General features: G+C 47.8%; 1 protein-coding gene across 4 annotated transcripts; it reads left to right on the forward strand.

Annotated features, from left to right (window-relative positions):
* Window positions 1–6,958: 6,958 nt before the first annotated feature.
* LOC129701393 (tubulin alpha-1 chain-like) lies at window positions 6,959–13,735 on the forward strand. 4 transcript variants are annotated; one of them, XM_055642533.1, is made up of 5 exons: window positions 6,959–7,013; window positions 7,282–7,504; window positions 7,629–7,777; window positions 8,664–9,344; window positions 13,658–13,735. In XM_055642533.1, exons 1-5 carry the CDS (start codon window positions 7,011–7,013, stop codon window positions 13,718–13,720), a joined length of 1,119 nt encoding a protein of 372 aa, XP_055498508.1. In that variant the 5' UTR covers window positions 6,959–7,010; the 3' UTR covers window positions 13,721–13,735. The 4 variants fall into 4 exon arrangements, with proteins under 4 accessions (XP_055498508.1, XP_055498507.1, XP_055498506.1 ...); XM_055642532.1 differs by lacking the exon at window positions 13,658–13,735 and adding an exon at window positions 9,538–9,889; XM_055642531.1 differs by lacking the exon at window positions 13,658–13,735 and adding an exon at window positions 9,542–9,888 and having other exon boundaries at window positions 8,664–9,348.
* Window positions 13,736–20,014: the final 6,279 nt, after the last annotated feature.

The raw sequence follows: 20,014 nt of genomic DNA on the forward strand, positions 1-20,014 counted from the left end.
GATTCCAGTTGATGAATCACTGATTAATTAAGTCTGATTGAACATCTCGTTTGATTGCAAGATGTACTCTACAAATATGATGACGTGCAATCCATCAGAATCCCAGCTATCTCCAATCTCGTTAGGATGAATCGCAAAGATATCATATTGATGGATTTATAGAGTGATAGAGTCAAAGCGCGATACAGTGTGGAAACAGGCCCTTCGGCTCAACTTCCCACACCGGCCAACATGTCCCAGCTACACTAGTCCCACCTGCCTGCCCTTGGACCATATCCATCCAAACGTGTCACATCAATGTACCTGTTTAACTGTTCCTTATACGATCGGATAGTTGCAGTCTCAACCACCTCATCTGGCAGCTTGTTCCATGCAATCACCACCCTTTGTTTGACAAGGTTACCCCTCACATTCCTATTAAATCTTTATCCCTTCACCTTGAATCTATGTCCTCTGGACCTCGATTCCCCCACTCTGGGCAGGAGATTCTGTGCATCTACCCGACCTGTTTTTCCTCATGATTTTTAACACCTCTATACGATCACGCCTCGTCCTCCTGCGCTCCTAGGAATAGCGACCCAGCCTGCTAAAACTCTCCCAAAAGCTCTGCCCCTCTTGTCCTGGTGGCATGCTCGTAAATCTGCACTGAACCCTTTCAAGCTTGACTATATGTTTCCTATAACATAGTACCCAGAACTGAAAACAATTCTCCAAATGCGTTCTTATCGTCTTTGTGGCAAACGGAATATATCACCATGGATAGCAGATAGACACAAAATGCTGGAGTAACAGCTGGACAGGTATCATTTGTTCTCTCCAGAGACTGAGTTGCGCCAGCATTTTGTATTTATCTTCATTTTAAACCAGCATCTGCAGTTCTTTCCTGCACAGTTTGGACAACTGGTTGCACGGATGTCTGAGGGCAAAGAGTGGCAATAAAGGTGGCCTTTCTGATTTGGCTGCAAGAGGCAAGCGGTCGGTGCGATGGCAGTTCCTCTCCACGTTGTATATCAATGATTTGGATAAGGGAATTGAATGATTGTTGGGAAGTTTGGTGATGCTGCGAACGTAGGTGTGAGGGCAGATAGTGTAGATAAAGCAGCGACTCTGCCGAAGGATTTGGACATGTTTGGAAAGTTGGCAAAGAAATGGCAAATGGAGTACAGCGAAGCAAATTGCGGAGATCGGCATTTTGATAGTAAGAATCAATCGAGAAAATCGAGGCAATCCAGAAAACTGAGGTTCAAAGGAACTTGGGAACGCTGATACAGGATTCCCAAAAGGGGCTAGTGGATTCAAGGGATATGGGGAGAAGGCAGGCACGTGTTATTAATTGGGGACGATCAGCCACGATCACATTGAATGCCGGTGCTCAATAGAAGGGCCGAATGTCCTGTATATTGTAAATAGCTGCAGGTCCCAGCATCGAGCCTTGCGGTACCCCACTAGTCACTGCCTGCAATTCTGAAAGGGACCCGCTAATCCCTACTCTTTGTTTTCTGTCTGCCAACCACTTCTCTATCCATGTCAGCATTCTACCCCCAATTCCACGTGCCCTAATTTTGCCCACTAATCTCCTATGTGGGACCTTATGAAAGGCTTTCTGAAAGTTCAGGTACACTACATCCACTGGCTGTCCCTTGTACATTTGTGGATTTAGGAAGGGGAAATCATGCATGACAAATCTTCTGGACATTTTTGAGGATGTAACAAGTAAAATGGACAAGGGAGAGCCAGTGGATGTAGTGTACCTGGACATTCAGATGAGTTAAACAGGTACTTTGGATCCGTCTTCAATAAGGAGGACACAAACAATCTTTCTAATGTACTAGTGACGTTGGACCATGGGAGGAAATGAAGGAAATCCACATTAGGCAGGACATGGTGTTGAGTAGACTGATGGGACTGAAGGCTGATAAATCCTCAGGGCCTGGTGATCTGCATTCCAGTGTACTTAAGGAAGTGGCTCTAGAAATCGTGGACGCATTGGTGATCATTTTCCAATGTTCTATAGATTTAGGATCAGTTCCTGGGAATTGGAGGGTAACTAATGTTATCCCACTTTTTAAGAAAGGCGGGAGAGAGAAAACAGGGAATTATAGACCAGTTAGCCTAACATCAGTGGTGGGGAAGATGGTCCAGTCAATTATAAAAGATGAAATAAGGGCACATTTGATAGCAGTAACAGGATCGGTCCGAGTCAGCATCGATTTACGAAGGGGAAATCATGTTTGACTAATCTTCTGGATTTTTTGAGGATGTAACTAGGAAAATGGACAAGGGAGAGTCAATGGATGTAGTGTTCCTGGACTTTCAGAAAACATTTGATAAGGTCCCACATTGGACATTAGTGGGGAAAATTAGGGCACATGGAATTGGGCGTAGAGTGCCGACTTGGATTGGTTGGCAGACAGGAAACAAAAGAAGGGGTTAATGTGTCCTTTTCGGAATGGCAGGCAGTGACTAGTGGGGCACCACAAGGCTCAGTGCTCTGCCTCAGAAGGCAGTGAAGGCCGATTCACTGGATGCATTCAACAGAGAGTTAGAAAGACCTCTTATGGCCAGCGGAATCAAGGGGTATCGGGAGAAGGCTGGGACGCGGTACTGATTGCTGAAGATCAACCATGATCACATTGAACGGCTCAAAAGGCCGCATACCATAATCCTGCACCTATATAACCATATAACCATATAACAATTACAGCACGGAAACAGGCCATCTCGGCCCTACAAGTCGGTGTCAAACAACTTTTTTTTCCCTTAGTCCCACCTGCCTGCACTCATACCATAACCCTCCATTCCCTTCTCATCCATATGCCTATCCAATTTATTTTTAAATGATACCAACGAACCTGCCTCCACCACTTCCACTGGAAGCTCATTCCACACCGCTACCTATTGTCTATGTATCTATGTATCTATGCATATAACGCGACCGCTGTGCCAATGTGCCATTTCAGTTTCGAGAACACTAGTACATAAAGAGTAATGGTCAGGCCCCATGAGACGTTGGTTAGGCTACGTTTGGAATATTGTAAGCGGTCGTGGGCCTCATAGCTAAGGAAGGGTGCGCAGGCGTCGAGAGGGCCCAGAGGAGGGTTAGTGGAATGATCCCGGCGATGATTGGGTAAACGTATGATGAGGAGAGTTTGATGTTACTGTGCCTATACTCGCTAGAGTTTAGTAGAATTTAGGAATACCTCATTGGAACACACAGAACAGTGAAAGGCTTGGATCTAGTGGATGTGGGGAGGATGGCTCTACTAGTGGAGAGCCGAGGACTAAAGGTCATAGCCTCAGATTTAAAGAACATTCTTTTAGGAAGGAGATAGGGGGGAATTTATTTTGTCAGAAGATGGCGAATCTGTGGGATTCTTTGCCACAGAAGGACGTGGAGGCCAAGTCAGTAGATATTTTTAAGGCAGAAATCGATATATATTTGATTAGTACAGGTGCCAGAAGTCATGGTGAGAAGGCAGAAGAATGCGGTTAGGAGGTAGAAAAATACCAACTATGATTGAATGGCGGAGTATACTTGATGGGCCGATTTACATAATTCTACTACTCCTTATGACCTTCATCCTGATGTGTCTCGGGATGGGAACTGTTCTCGGGGCAGGGGTTGGTCAGTGGGTGCAGAGACTCGATTCAGGAAAGTCCTCGGGGACCTGTGGGTGTGGAGTGTCACAATGGTAAATGGCCTCGTTATTCAGTCTTTTACGGTGAGTGCGAGATTCTCATGAACAGTACAGTTAGGCACAGGAACAGGCCCTTCGGCCCACAATGTCCGTGTCAAACACAATGTCCAATTAGACTAACCTCTGCTTGCGCGTGATCCATATCCGCCCATTCCATATCTACTCTCCCTCTAGACCTTTATGTTAATGGAAACCACCGGAGAAAATTCAGTAGCTCCTGCTAAATGCCCCTCATTGCCCTGTCCTTCTGGGTCGACCTCTGCCCCTCGCTGTCGGCTTGGTTAGAGAGTATGGCTGTCCACCCGAGATTTCCCCTCCGCGTTCAGTCGCGTAGTAATGCCCCTGTCCCACTTACTTAACCTGAACGGAAACCTCTGGAGACTGTGAGCCCCACCCAAGGTTTCCGTGCGGTTCCCGGAGGTTTTTGTCAGTCTCCCTACCTGATTCCACTGCCTGCCACCTCCGGCATCCACCTGCAACCTCCGGTAACGGCACGGAAAACTTGGGTCGGGCGCAAAGTCTCCAGAGGTTTCCGTTCAGGTTTCCTAAGTGGGACAGAGGCATTGGTTGGCACCCCGGGTTATTGGCCCATTCTCGATTCTGTTGTCCGCCTAAATCTCGCTCTGTTGTCCGCCTAAGACTGCCCCGAACTATGCGGTTTCACCCCCACCTTCCACGAATCCCGGGTTAAGCCAGTGTCCTCCAGCTCCCTCTCTCTCGCCCCTCTGCTATCTCCACCTTCCCGCACCATGAACGATGGGCCGGTGTACACTGCTGATATCCCGGCGGCGTGGCAGAGGGATCCACTACCTGACTGACCGTGATGGTGAGGGTCCAGTGGAGATGAGCTGGATTCCTGCCCATGACATTCTGGTCCCCAACCTGATCCGTGACGTTCATCACCAATATCCGGACCAGCCAACGAGGACGCCAGGAGGCGTCCATGGCGGAGGGCTCTTGTCACAATGGCCACGCCTACAGACACGAGACTGTTTCCACACACCGACCCTGAGCTATAAGGAGTTACACGTCCATTTAATCTGCTCCCATCATCCAATCAGGTGCCGACTGGTCAGTTCAGTATTCTGTCTGTTCGGTTACAGCTCTGGGTTCTGTCGTTTCCAGGTCTCTATCTTTCGGTTCCATTCGCGTGTGGAGTTTGGTTTTGCTTCAGTTCTTCTCGGTGAGCCTGCATTCGAATCCTTTCCATTTCAGAGCCTCCTGACAGGACAATATTAACAGGGCCCTATAAGTTCACAAATTCATAAGTTATAGGACTATAATGAAGACATTCGACCTTTTGAGTCCACTCCGCCTTTCAATCCTGGCTGAACTCTGCCACCGCAAGTCCTCTGAGATAAGGGAGCGGGCAAAGTTTGATCTTCTCTGGAAATTTGGAAGTCAAATTATGGAATTGCCCGTGGGTGAACCTTCTGGCAGCAGACACGGCCATACTCTGTATATTCGTGTTCACGACTAAAAACCTCTTAAATACCTCCGTGTTCCAGGCACCCACCAGTTTCAGTGCAAAATAAATACTCGCACATCTCAGTTAAAATGCCAGGGCCTCACCATATATCAGACCTTCGAGTTCTTGCTAGTTCTATCCAGCGTAAAATGTTCTGACTTTTAACCTATCTCTGTCTCATCATTTTGTAAACTACCATCGCGTCTCTTCTCGGCCTTAAACGCTGCAGATCAAAGGACACAGGTTTGTCCAACCTGCTTTAAGCTAATACCAGACAGCATCGTGCTAAACTTCCTCTACACCTAATCTGAGGAAAGACATTCTTGCCCTAATCTGAGGAAAGGCATTCTTGCCCTAATCTGAGGAAAGGCATTCTTGCCCTAATCTGAGGAAAGACATCTTGCCCTAATCCGAGGAAATACATTCTTGCCCTAATCTGAGGAAAGACATTCTTGCCATAGAGGGAGTACAAAGGTTCACCAGACTGATTCCTGGGATGGCAGGACTTTCATATGAATTTAGAAGGACTTGCATCTGGACAGGCCAGATCTGCAGGAAGATTATTTCCGGTTGTGGAAGTCCAGAACAAGGGATCACATTTTAAGGATAAGGAGGATGTCTTTAAGGACCGAGATGAAAATAATCATTTTTTACACAGAGAGTGGTGAATCAGTGGAAACATCTGCCAACAGAAGGTAGTTGAGGCCAGTTCATTGGCTATATTTAAGAAGGAGTTAGATGTGGCCCTTGTCGCAAAAGGGATCAAAGGGTATGGAGAGAAGGCAGGTACAGTTGGATCATCAGGCATTGTCATATTGAATGGCGGTGCAGGCTCGAAGGGCCGAATGGCCTATTCCTGCACCTATTTTCTATGTTTCTATGTTTCTATGTCCTCTCTAATTCCTCCATATCAAAAATACACACAATACTCGAAGATCGGCCGAAGCAAAGCCACATAACGCTACCACAGGTATTCATGGCGATTATACTTTACGGGAGCTGGTATGTGAGATATTAATAAATTAACCCAACAGTGGATGTATTCTATTTCAGTATGGACGGCGCAAGACAATCGCTTTGTCTTCAAAATATGTCATCAATTCCAATTGGGAGGTTTATCGACTAAATCAATAATGTAATCTTGACGAATAGAAATCGAGCACAAATATTTACCAGAGGGGAAAGATGAGGAGGAAATATTTAATGTGAGGGAGTACAATTTTGATAAGAACCTGAGGGCTAACCTTCTCACACAGAACATTGTGTGAATTTGGAACAAACGGCCGGAGGAAGCAATCGAGGCAGGTGTCACAACAGCATTTGAAATGCATCGAATTCGTTGCCAAGATTTGAGACTTTCGACAAAAACAAGGATTTGATTTCGGGTTTAATTCATTACTGATTTATTGTGAGAAGTAGGGTCACGACCCTAAACGTCACCCATTCCTTCTCTCCAGAGATGCTGCCTGTCCCGCTGAACTACAGTTTTTTTTGCATTTACCTTAATGTATTACTCTCCTTTTGGGGGGCTGATGTTGCGACGATTGGACGTTGGGGGTGTCCGTGTTGACGCGACTATTGAAACGCCCAATGATCCTCGGTTGTGACGGTCGAGATGCCGACGGTTCTTTGCGCCGTTGGAAGTAGAGGTCGCCTCTGTTGCGTCACTCGCGCTGAGAACCAATCCGCGTTCTCTGTACCTTTGTCTCCGCGTTCCACGGGTTGCTGGCGGCCAATCACAGCGCGGCCCGAGTGTATGGAACGTACTATTGAGCGGGGTATAAAAGGGACGCGTTCGGCGAATGCGACACATTGTCTGGAGCTGAGAGACTGGAAGGGACATCATGGTGGGTGATCCCGTGGCTGGGCGGCGGGTCGTCGTGTGAAACTAGTGATGGGGAGAGCCGGGATAACTCCAGAGAACCCGGAACGAAGACCCATGGGTGGAGAGTGTTTCCGCGGTGACCACGCAGGGCAAACGCGTTGATCCGGTCGCACACTCTGGTATGACGTGGGGAAAATGTTAGCACTCGGAACCAATATCCGTGGGAATAACACAATCATATCTTCCCCTTTTCCTCCACCGACCTACCCCCTCTTTATCTCTCTCTCCAGCGTGAGTGTATCTCCATCCACATCGGCCAGGCCGGAGTTCAGGTCGGCAACGCTTGCTGGGAGCTCTATTGCCTGGAGCACGGGATCCAGCCGGATGGACAGATGCCGAGCGACAAGACCATCCGGGGCGGCGACGACTCCTTCAACACCTTCTTCAGCGAGACTGGGGCGGGCAAGCACGTTCCCCGGGCCGTGTTCCTTGATCTGGAGCCCACGGTGATCGGTAAGCTGACATGTTGGGCTTGTCTGAAACCTTCCCCGCGGCGGTTGCCGGGGCGTGTGCTTCTTAATGAACCAGTTTCTTAATGAACTGGTTCATTCTCCGTTCTCTGTTCGCTCCCCTGTAGATGAAGTACGGACAGGCACATACCGGCAGCTCTTCCACCCCGAACAGCTCATCACTGGCAAGGAGGACGCGGCCAACAACTACGCCCGGGGCCACTGCTCCATCGGCAAGGAGATCGTGGATCTGGTCCTGGATCGCATCCGGAAGCTGGTAGGTTGTGGAAGCGAATTCAACCGTGAAACAGTGCCCGTTATTCAACGATCTGGCGCTCCTGGTTCGCCCGCGCCGATTCCGCACCTTGATGAGTATAGAAGTTGGGATGTAATGTTAAAATTGTACAAGGCATTGGTGAGGCCAATTCTGGAGTATGGTGTGCAATTTTGGTCGCCTAATTATAGGAAGGATGTCAACAAAATAGAGAGAGTACAGAGGAGATTTACTAGAATGTTGCCTGGGTTTCAGCAACTAAGTTACAGAGAAAGGTTGAACAAGTTAGGGCTTTATTCTTTGGAGCGCAGAAGGTTAAGGGGGGACTTGATTGTTTTTAAAATGATGAGAGGGATAGACAGAGTTGACGTGGAAAAGCTTTTCCCACTGAGAGTAGGGAAGATTCAAAAAAGGGGACATGACATGAGAATTAAGGGACTGAAGTTTAGGGGTAACATGAGGGGGAACTTCTTTACTCAGAGAGTGGTAGCTGTGTGGAATGAGCTTCCAGTGAAGGTGGTGGAGGCAGGTTCGTTTTTATCATTTAAAAATAAATTGGATAGTTATATGGATGGGAAGGGAATGGAGGGTGATGGACTGAGAGCAGGTATATGGGACTAGGTGAGATTATGTGTTCGGCACGGACTAGAAGGGTCGAGATGGCCTGTTTCCGTGCTGTAATTGTTATATGATTATATGGTTAAATGAATGATCTATCCCTCAGCATACTCTAGCAACTTTCCATCTCCAGATATTACACAAAAATGACAGTTGTTAGGGTGCGACCACAGATGTTAGACACCTCTCCAGAGGGTCAGTTTACTTCTGCAACACTCACACTCACCCCACCATTATACTTCTCAATGCTCTCCGCTTTATCTGCCCACAGGCCGACCAGTGCACCGGACTGCAGGGGTTCCTCATCTTCCATAGTTTCGGCGGCGGCACCGGCTCGGGCTTCACCTCCCTCCTCATGGAGAGACTCTCCGTCGACTACGGCAAGAAATCCAAGCTGGAGTTTTCCGTCTACCCGGCGCCGCAGATCTCCACCGCCGTGGTCGAGCCCTACAACGCCGTGCTGGTCACCCACTGCACCCTGGAGCACTCCGACTGCTCCTTCATGCTGGACAACGAGGCTATTTACGACATCTGCCGGCGGAACCTGGACATCGAGCGCCCCACCTACACCAACCTCAACCGCCTGCTGGGGCAGGTAGTGTCGTCCATCACCGCCTCGCTGCGCTTCGACGGCGCCCTCAACGTTGACCTGCTCGAGCTCCAGACCAACCTGGTCCCCTACCCGCGCATTCACTTCCCACTGGTGACGTACGCGCCCATGATCTCGGCTGAGAAGGCTTACCACGAGCAACTCTCCGTGTCGGAGATCACCAACGCCTGCTTCGAGCCGGCGAACCAGATGCTCAAGTGCGATCCCCGCCAGGGCAAATACATGGCGTGCTGCATGATGTACCGCGGGGACGTAGTGCCCAAGGACGTCAACGCCTCCATCGCCACCATCAAGACCAAGCGCTCCATCCAGTTCGTGGACTGGTGCCCGACCGGGTTCAAGGTAGGTGTAGATTGTAGACCAATCCACGCAACAGAAGCTTGACCCAATCCGCGGGTTCACACTGTATTGTGATATCTACCACATCAAGAACAGCCGAAAATCTTCCTGAACGATGGCCCGGGTTTCTTAACATTTAGCTCGCAATGCATACTATTGAAAGTTTCTATGAGTCTCTTCTTTCTCTCCCACGCAGATAGGCATCAACTACCAGCCCCCGACGGTGGTGCCAGGGGGCGACCTGGCGAAGGTGCAACGGGCCGTCTGCATGCTGAGCAACACCACCGCCGTCTCCATGGCCTGGACCCGCATGAACCTCAAGTTCGACAAAATGTACGCCAAGCGGGCCTTTGTCCACTGGTACGTGGGAGAGGGTCTGGAGGAAGGAGAATTCCAGGACGCGCGGGAAGACATGGCGTCGCTGGAGAAGGACTACGAGGAAGTGGGCATCGATTCGGCGGATCTGGACAAGAAGGCGGAAGAGGAAGAGTGAATGTGTTGTATATTTATACAGATTCGTTTTTTGTATACTGGTGTAAATCTAATTTACGAAATTAAATCTATTTGAGACTTAGTTTCGTGTTATGTCCTTTGTCAAGACACTGTTACTTAATGTCTATAGATCTATATCGTGGAAACAGATCCTTCGGACAGATCCTTCCATGCCGCCTCATCTCTGCTCATCCAATTTGCCCACGTTTGGCGCATTCACTATATCAAATTCTTCGCCATGTAACTGCATAAATATCCTTTAAATGTTACTGTAACCGCTTCTGCTTTATAACCTGGAACCTCGTGCCGCATCCGCCACCGCCTGCGAGGTAAATGTGCCCCTCAGATTCCTCTAACTGTTTCCCCTCTCATCTCGAACCTATGCCCTCTAATTTTTGATTCCTCTATGGTACGAAAGGTCTCCGTGCATTAACTCTATGTATGCCGCTCATGATTTCATAAACCTCCACAGGGACTCTACTCGGCCTTCTGTGTTCCAATGATTACAGATTGTGCCTGCCTGACCGCCCCCTACATCTCAATCCTACGAGTCGTGGCATCGTAAATCATCGCATCTCATAAATCATCATTCAGATTTATCTCTGGATGGGGATGTTTGTAGAGCTGGGGGTTGGTCAATGATGAGGAAATTTATTTCTTGAAAGTGTTCGGGGTCCACGGGTCACAACGTTCCAGTCATTGAAACCCCTTGAGCTCATGGAGCGTGCTGACCCGGCGGCGAGAATGGGCACGGCTCCCGTGTTCATAGACCAAAAAACTTACCACAGTACAGCTCAGGAACGGGTCCAGCGGCCCACAGTGTTGGCGCCGAACGTGCTGCCAAGCTAAAATATCTCAACTGCCAGTACAATGTGATCATGGCTGATCATCCCCAATCAGTGCCCCGTTCCTGCCTTCATACCATATCCCCGACTCCGCTATTTTTAAGAGCCCTATCTAGCTCTCTTTTGAAAGCATCCAGAGAACCCGCCTCCACCGCCCTCTGAGGCAGAGAATTCCACAGACTCACCACACTCTGGGAGAAAAAGTATTCCATCGTCTCCGTTCTAAATGGCTTACCCCTTATTCTTAAACTGTGGCCCTTGGTTCTGGACTCCCCCAACATCGGGAACATGTTTCCTGCCTCTAGCGTGTCCAAACCATTTAACAATCTTATATGTTTCAATGAGATCTCCTCTCATCCTTCTAAACTCCAGAGTATACAAGCCTAACCGCTCCATTCTCTCAGCATTGACAGTCCCGCGATCCCGGAAATTAACCTTGTAAACCTATGTTGCACTCCCTCAATAGCAAGAATGTCCTTCTTCAAATTAGGACTTCTGCACTGTCTTCATAATATGTGACCAACCCAGCTACTGATAACTTTGTGGGATGGACTTATGCTGTCATGTCATCTTCACAAATAGAAATGTAAGCAAAAACGTTTTGCAGAAAGCGGCATTGTCTGCCTCACAGCGCCAGAGACCCGGGTTCGATGCTGACCACGGATGCTGTCTGTGCGGAGTTTGTACGTTCTCCCTGTGACCGTCTGGGTTTTCTCTCGGTTCCCTCCCACACTGCAAAGACGTACAGGTTTGTAAGTTAATTTGTTGATCGGTAAAATTGCAAATTGTTGCTAGTGTAGAGGATAGTGCGGGGATCGCTGGTCGGCGCGGAAAGTCTCTTTCTGTGTTTCATCTCTGAATTCTAAATTGTAAAGAGGTGGAAAGTGAAAGGGGAAAGATTTAATGGTAATGTTTTAATAGAAACGGAGTGGTGAGGTTCTCACGAAGAAGATTATGGGTACGTGGGCGATCTGCCAGAGGAAGTAATCGAGGTAGGTGCAATAACAGCATTTAAAATGAATAGAATATGTTGCCAAGATTTCAGCCATCAGGCAATAGCAATCTTATTGTAGGTTTAATTCATAGAAACATAGAAACATAGAAAATATGTGCAGTAGTAGGCCATTCGGCCCTTCGAGCCTGCACCGCCATTCAATATGATCATGGCTGATCATACAATTCGGTATCCTGTACCTGCCTTCTCTCCATACCCCGTGATCCCTTTAGCCATAAGGGCCACATCTAACTCCCTATTAAATATAGCCAATCAACTGGCCTCAACTACCTATTCTGGCAGAGAATTCCACAGATTCACCACTCGATGTGTGAAAAATGTTTTTCTCATCTCGGTCCTAAAATACTTCCCCCTTATCCTTAAACTGTGACCCCTTGTTCAGGACTTCCCCAACATTGGGAACAATCTTGCTGCATCTAACCTGTCCAACCCCAAATCATGCGTCTCTTATTGGTCGTTTGGGGGTTCTTTGGTTCTTTGCGCCGTTCGAATAACATGTGGCCGCGAACCCTCTGTTGCGACACTCGATTTGAGAACCAATCGGCGTTCCCTTTGCCATTGTCTCCGCGTTCCACACCGACGCTTCGTTCACTGGCAGCCAATCACAGCGCGGCCGGGGTGTATGGAACATTCTATCGGGCCATGTATCAAAGGGACGCGTTCGGCGAATGCGACACATTGTCTGTAGCTGTAAGACTGGAAGGGACATCATGGTAGGTGCTCCCGGGTTTGGGCGGTGGGGCGTCGTATGAAACCGGTGATGGGGAGAACCGGGATAACTCCAGAGCACCGGGAACTAAGACCCTGCATGCAGAGAGTTTCCGCACTGACCACGCGAATCCAGGCGCACACTATGGTGCGGTGTTGGGGGAAATGGTAGCACTCGGACCCAATAACTATGCAAATAACACTGGCATATCTTCCCCAATTTACCCACCACCCCAACTGATAATTTTTGTAGTAAATACCTACTATGCTCTGTGTGCTGAAGCAAAGCAATAATTTAATTGTCCTATCAATAAACTCACTTGAACTTAAACTTGAACCTGCAATTCCATTCTCTCCTGTCACTTATATCCTAACGCTCGTTCAGTCCCATATATTTGCATTATTCCTCCATGCGACATGCCAATTACCCAGCACCAGCCCCTTTGCGATGAAGGGGGCGGTGGGAGGAGTGGGGAGGGGTAAGGTGGCGTAACGTCGGAGGTTGGGATCGATCCCGGATCCACAGCGCTCTGGAACAGCTGCTTTCGTGGAACTCCAACCCTAGCGGGAACCATTTGCAATTTCCAGAACTCCATTTGGGTGGCCCCGGCTTCTTCCAACCGAAGAACCAAACTCGTGTCCCTCGGCTAAAAGAGCACCGATTTCTCTTTCACCACTCACTTACGCACACTGCCTATTAATCCATCGCGGACATGTTGACGTGACCAAGCAATGGAGGTGGCTTTTATTCGCTGCGCCACTGCCGCCACCTACTGGCGGCAGATGCATATCATCTTGAATTCAGATTCAAGCTTTATTGTCATTGTGCAATGCATAATAATGAGCAGTAAAATATATATATGTACAAACTTTAGCAGTAGTGCAATTTTTCTGGGGGAAGGAGTGTCGGGGGGGGGGGGGGGGGGGCAATCAACTGCCAATCAACAAGGTGCAGAGTTAAGTAGTGTAAGTAGTGTTCCTGACCCTGCTGGTCCGGCTCTCGATCGTGCACCGGTATAAGTTCACCAGAATCTGCGGAGACAGATGGACCTTCTTTAGTCTCCTCACGGAGAAGAGACGCTGGTGAGCCTTATTGACCAGTGTTGAGGTATTGTGGGTCCCAGTGAGGTCATCAGAGATGTTGACCCCCAGAACCTGAAGCTGGAAACACGTTCCACCTCCGTCCCGTTAATATGGATGTGATCCTTCCAATGTGTCTGCAACCGAACTAAAGGGTGTTTCTCTCTCTCCCGCAGGTGGGCATCAACTACCAGCCCCCGACGGTGGTGCCTGGAGGCGACGTGCCGTCTGCATGCTGAGCAACACCACCGCCGTCTCCCTGGCTTGGACCCGCATGAACCTCAAGTTCGACAAGATGTACTTTTTAAGAAGGGAAGGAGAGAGAAAACGAATTACAGACCAGTTAGTCTAACATCGGTAGTGGGGAAACTTCTAGAGGCAGTTATTAAAGATGGGATAGCAGCACATTTGGAAAGTGGTGAAATCATTGGACAAAGTCAGCATGGATTTACGAAAGGTAAATCATGTCTGACGAATCTTATAGAATTTTTCGAGGATGTAACTAGTAGCGTGGGTAACATAGAAACATAGAAATTAGGTGCAGGAGTAGGCCATTCGGCCCTTCGAGCCTGCACCGCCATTCAATATGATCATGGCTGATCATCCAACTCAGTATCCCGTACCTGCCTTCTCTCCATACCCCCTGATCCCCTTAGCCACAAGGGCCACATCTAACTCCCTCTTAAATATAGCCAATGAACTGGCCTCAACTACCCTCTGTGGCAGACACTTCCAGAGATTCACCACTCTCTGCGTGAAAAAAGTTCTTCTCATCTCGGTTTTAAAAGATTCCCCTTTATCCTTAAGCTGTGACCCCTTGTCCTGGACTTCCCTAACATCGGGAACAATCTTCCTGCATCTAGCCTGTCCAACCCCTTAAGAATTTTGTAAGTTTCTATAAGATCCCCTCTCAATCTTCTAAATTCTAGAGAGTATAAACCAAGTCTATCCAGTCTTTCTTCATAAGACAGTCCTGACATCCCAGGACATCCCATGAATCAGTCTGGTGAACCGTCTCTGCACTCCCTCTATGGCAATAATGTCCTTCCTCAGATTTGGAGACCAAAACTGTACGCAATACTCCAGGTGTGGTCTCACCAAGACCCTGTACAACTGCAGTAGAACCTCGCTGCTCCTATACTCAAATCCTTTTGCAATGAAAGCTAACATACCATTCGCTTTCTTTACTGCCTGCTGCACCTGCATGCCTACCTTCAATGACTGGTGTACCATGACACACAGGTCTCGCTGCATCCCCCCCTTTCCTAATCGAATCTAATCCCACTCACCCAGCCTATCCAAGTCACCCTGCAGTCTCCTAGCATCCTCCTCACAGCTAACACTGCCTCCCAGCTTAGTGTCATCCGCAAACTTGGAGATATTGCCTTCAATTCCCTCATCCAGATCATTAATATATATTGTAAATAGCTGGGGTCCCAGTACTGAGCCTTGGGGTACCCCACTAGTCACTGCCTGCCATTGTGAAAAGGACCCGTTTACTCCTACTCTTTGCTTCCTGTTTGCCAGCCAGTTCTCTATCCACATCAATACTGAACCCCCAATGCCTTGTGCTTTATGTTTGTATACTAATCTCTTATGTGGGACCTTGTCGAAAGCCTTCTGGAAGTCCAGATACACCACATCCACTGGTTCTCCCCTTTCCACGCTACTAGTTACATCCTCGAAAAATTCTATAAGATTCGTCAGACATGATTTACCTTTCGTAAATCCATGCTGACTTTGGCCAATGATTTCACCACTTTCCAAATGTGCTGCTATCCCATCTTTAATAACTGACTCTAGCAGTTTCCCCACTACCGATGTTAGACTAATTGGTCTGTAATTCCCCATTTTCTCTCTCCCTCCCTTCTTAAAAAGTGGGGTTACGTTTGCTACCCGCCAATCTTCAGGAACTACTCCAGAATCTAAAGAGTTTTGAAAGATTATTACTAATGCATCCACTATTTCTGGAGCTACTTCCTTAAGTACTCTGGGATGCAGCCTATCTGGCCCTGGGGATTTATCGGCCTTTAATCCATTCAATTTACCCAACACCACTTCCCGGCTAACCTGGATTTCACTCAATTCCTCCAACTCCTTTGACCCGCGGTCCCCTGCTATTTCCGGCAAATTATTTATGTCTTCCTTAGTGAAGACGGAACCAAAGTAGTTATTCAATTGGTCCGCCATATCCTTGTTCCCCATGATCAACTCACCTGTTTCTGACTGCAAGGGACCTACATTTGTTTTAACTAATCTCTTTCTTTTCACATATCTATAAAAACTTTTGCAGTCAGTTTTTATGTTCCCTGCCAGTTTTCTTTCATAATCAATTTTTCCTTTCCTAATTAAGCCCTTTGTCCTCCTCTGCTGATCTTTGAATTTCTCCCAGTCCTCCGGTATGCTGCTTTTTCTGGCTAATTTGTACGCATCATCCTTCGCTTTGATACTATCCCTGATTTCCCTTGTTATCCATGGATGTACTACCTTCCCTGATTTATTCTTTTGCCAAACTGGGATGAACAATTTTTGTAGTTCATCCATGCAGTCTTTAAATGTCTTCCATTGCATATCCACCGTCAACCCTTTTAGAATTAATTGCCAGTCAATCTTGGCCAATTCACGTCTCATACCCTCAAAGTTACCTTTCTTTAAGTTCAGAACCATTGTTTCTGAATTAACAATGTCACTCTCCATCCTAATGAAGAACTCAACCATATTATGGTCACTCTTGCCCAAGGGGGCACGTACAACAAGATTGCTAACTAACCCTTCCTCATTACTCAATACCCAGTCTAAAATAGCCTGCTCTCTCGTTGGTTCCTCTACATGTTGATTTAGATAACTATCCCGCATACATTCCAAGAAATCCTCTTCCTCAGCACCCCTGCCAATTTGATTCACCCAATCTATATGTAGATTGAAGTCACCCATTATAACCGTTTTGCGTTTGTCGCACGCATTTCTAATTTCCTGTTTGAGGGGTAGGGGGGAACCAGTGGATGTGGTGTAAATGTGCCATTTAGCCCTTCGAGCCAGCACCGCCAATCATTGTGATCATGGCGGATCATCCACAATCAGTAACCCGTGCCTGTTCCCCATATCCCTTGATTCCGCTAGCCCCTAGAGCTAAATCTAACTCTCTTTTAAATTCATCCAGGGAATTGGCCACTACTGCCTTTTGTGGCAGAGAATTCCACAAATTCACAACTCTCTGGGTGCAAAAGTTTTTTTTCTCATCTCAGTATTAAATGGCCTCCCCTTTATTTTTTGACTATGGCCCCTGGTTCTGGACTCCCCCAACATTGGGAACATTTTTCCTGCATCGAGCTTGTCCAGTCCCTTTATAATGTTATATGTCTCATCCTTCTAAATTCCAGTGAATGCAAGCCCAGTCTTTCCAATCTTTCTTCATACGACAGTCCCACCATCCTGGGGATTAACCTTGTGAACCTACTGCCTCAATCGCAAGGATGTCCTTCCTCAAATTAGGAGACCAAAACTGCGCACAATACTCCAGATGTGGTCTCACCAGGGCTCTGTACAACTGCAGAAGGACCTCTTTACTCCTATACTCAAATCTTCTCGTTTGGAAGGCCAACATGCCATTAGCTTTCTTCACTGCCTGCTGTACCTGCATGTTTACTTTCAGTGACTGTTGAACAAGGACAAAGTGGGTAACCTCACATTTATCTACATTATACTGCATCTTCCCACTCACTCAAACTGTCCAGGAGTAGGAGTAAACGGGTCCTTTTCACAACGACAGGCAGTGACTAGTGGGGTACCGCAAGGCTCAGTGCTGGGACCCCAGCTATTTACAATATATATTAATGATCTGGATGAGGGAATTGAAGGCAATATCTCCAAGTTTGCGGACGACACTAAGCTGGGGGGCAGTGTTAGCTGTGAGGAGGATGCTAGGAGACTGCAAGGTGACTTGGATAGGCTGGGTGAGTGGGCAAATGTTTGGCAGATGCAGTATAATGTGGATAAATATGAGGTTATCCATTTTGGTGGCAAAAACGGGAAAGCAGACTATTATCTAAATGGTGGCCGATTAGGAAAGGGGGGGATGCAGCGAGACCTGGGTGTCATGGTACACCAGTCATTGAAGGTAGGCATGCAGGTGCAGCAGGCAGTAAAGAAAGCGAATGGTTTGTTGGCTTTCATAGCAAAAGGATTTGAGTATAGGAGCAGGGAGGTTCTACTGCAGTTGTACAGGGTCTTGGTGAGACCACACCTGGAGTATTGCGTACAGTTTTGGTCTCCAAATCTGAGGAAGGACATTATTGCCATAGAGGGAGTGCAGAGAAGGTTCACCAGTCTGATTCCTGGGATGTCAGGACTGTCTTATGAAGAAAGACTGGATAGACTTGGTTTATACTCTCTAGAATTTAGAAGATTGAGGGGGGATCTTATAGAAACTTACAAAATTCTTAAGGGGTTGGACAGGCTAGATGCAGGAAGATTGTTCCCGATGTTGGGGAAGTCACAAGGGGTCACAGCCTAAGGATAAGGGGGGAATCCTTTAAAACCGAGATGAGAAGATTTTTTTTTCACACAGAGAGTGGTGAATCTCTGGAAGTGTCTGCCACAGAGGGTAGTTGAGGCCAGTTCATTGGCTCTATTTAAGAGTGAGTTAGTTATGGCCCTTGTGGCTAAGGGGATCAGAGGGTATGGAGAGAATGCAGGTACGGGATACTGAGTTGGATGATCAGCCATGATCATATTGAATGGCGGTGCAGGCTCGAAGGGCCGAATGGCCTACTCCTGCACCTAATTTCTATGTTTCTATGTTTCTATGTACGCCAAGCGGGCCTTTGTCCACTGGTACGTGGGAGAGCGGCTGGAGGAAGGGGAGTTCCAGGACGCGCGGGGGAACATGGCGTCGCTGGAGAAGGACTACGAAGAAGTGGGTATCGATTCGGCGGATCTGGACAAGAAGGCCGAAGAGGAAGAGTGAATATCCAGAAAGGCTCGAATATCCAGAAAGGCATCTGCAGTTCATTCTTGAACATTCATACAAAGGGTGATGGGTGTATGGAACATTGCCAGAGGAGGCAGTTGAGGCAGGGACTATTCCAACGTTTAAGAAACAATTAGACAGGTAGATGGATAGGACAGGTTTAGAGGAATATGTGCATTAGCCCACTCTATTCCTCTCGTGATTTTATACAACTCTATAAGATCACCCCTCAGCTTCCTGTGCTCCAAGGACCAGATTCGCCGCCTGCCCAACCTCTCTCTGGAGCTCAGACCCTCAAGTCCGGGCAACAACCTCTAAACGTAGGATCCCAGGAATGAGTAGGTTAACCTATGAAGAGCGTTTGTCCGCACTGGGACTGTACTCGCTGAGGTTTAGTCGATTGAAGGGAGACCTCATTGAAACATACAGGAGGGGAAATGTATTTAGTCAGAGGATGGTGAATCTGTGGAATTCTTTGCCACAGAAGGACGAGTCAGTGGATATTTTTAAGGCAGAGATAGATAGATTCTTGGTGAGTTCAAGTGTCAGAGGTTATGGTGAGAAGGCAGGAGAGATGGGGTTTGGAGGAGGATAACATGTCAACTATGGGTGAATGGCTGAATAGACTTGATGGACAGGACGACCTAATTCTACTCCTATTCTTTATGATCTTCTGACCTTCATCCTGCTGTGTCTCGGGATAGGGAATGTTGTAGGGGCAAGGGTTAGTCAGTGGGTGCAGAAACCTGGTTCATGAAAATCCTCGGGGTCCAGGCGGTGTGGAGTGTCACAATGGTAAATGGCCTCGTTGTTCCCTCTGTTCCTGTGAGTGCGAGATTCCCATGAACAGAACAGTACAGCACAGAAACAGGCCCTTCGGCCCACAATGTCCGTGTCCAACATAATGTCTAATTAAATTAATATCTGCCTGGGCGTGGTCCATATCCTCCCATTCTCTGCATGCCCATCTAAAAGCCTCTGAAAGTCCACTATCGTATCTGCCTCCACCACCCCCGGCAGTGCGTTCAATCCCCCAAAACGTGCCCCGTACATCTTTCAACTTTGCCCCATCACGCTAAATCTATCCCCTCTATTAATTGATCTGTCTAGCCTATCTAGCCATGCCCTTCCGCCCACCCACTCCAAGCCGACCATTAATCATGCGTTCACACGCCAGTTCTAGGTTATACTTACTTCCCCTTCGCTCCCTACACACTAGTCACAATTTATGGAGGCCAATTAACCCACAAACCCATTGCATCATGAGATATAGGAGCATCATTAGACCATTCGGCCCATCAAGTTCGCTCCGCCATTCGATCATACCTGATCTATCTTTCCCTCTCAACACCATTATCTTGTCTTCTCCCCGTTGACGCCCCTAATGACGAAACCTGTCCATCTCCGCCTTAAAAATACCCAATGACTTGGTCCCCACCGCGGTCTGTGGCAATTAATTCCACAGATTCACCGCTCTCTTCCTGCTCATCTACATTCGAAAGACGCGTCCTTTTATTCTGAGTATGTGCCCTCTGGTCCTAGACTCTCCCATTAGTGGAAACAT

The sequence above is a fragment of the Leucoraja erinacea genome, chromosome 11 (assembly GCF_028641065.1).
Source record: "Leucoraja erinacea ecotype New England chromosome 11, Leri_hhj_1, whole genome shotgun sequence".
In the NCBI taxonomy this organism is placed as follows: Eukaryota; Metazoa; Chordata; class Chondrichthyes; order Rajiformes; family Rajidae; genus Leucoraja; species Leucoraja erinaceus.

What these genes read in the sequence shown, in the direction of transcription:
- LOC129701393 (XM_055642532.1), top strand. An exon ending in TCTGGAGCCCACGGTGATCG is followed by an intron (nt 7,505 to 7,628) that starts GTAAGCTGACAT and finishes GCTCCCCTGTAG; the next exon opens with ATGAAGTACGGACAGGCACA. An exon ending in GGTGCCCGACCGGGTTCAAG is followed by an intron (nt 9,345 to 9,537) that starts GTAGGTGTAGAT and finishes TCTCCCACGCAG; the next exon opens with ATAGGCATCAACTACCAGCC.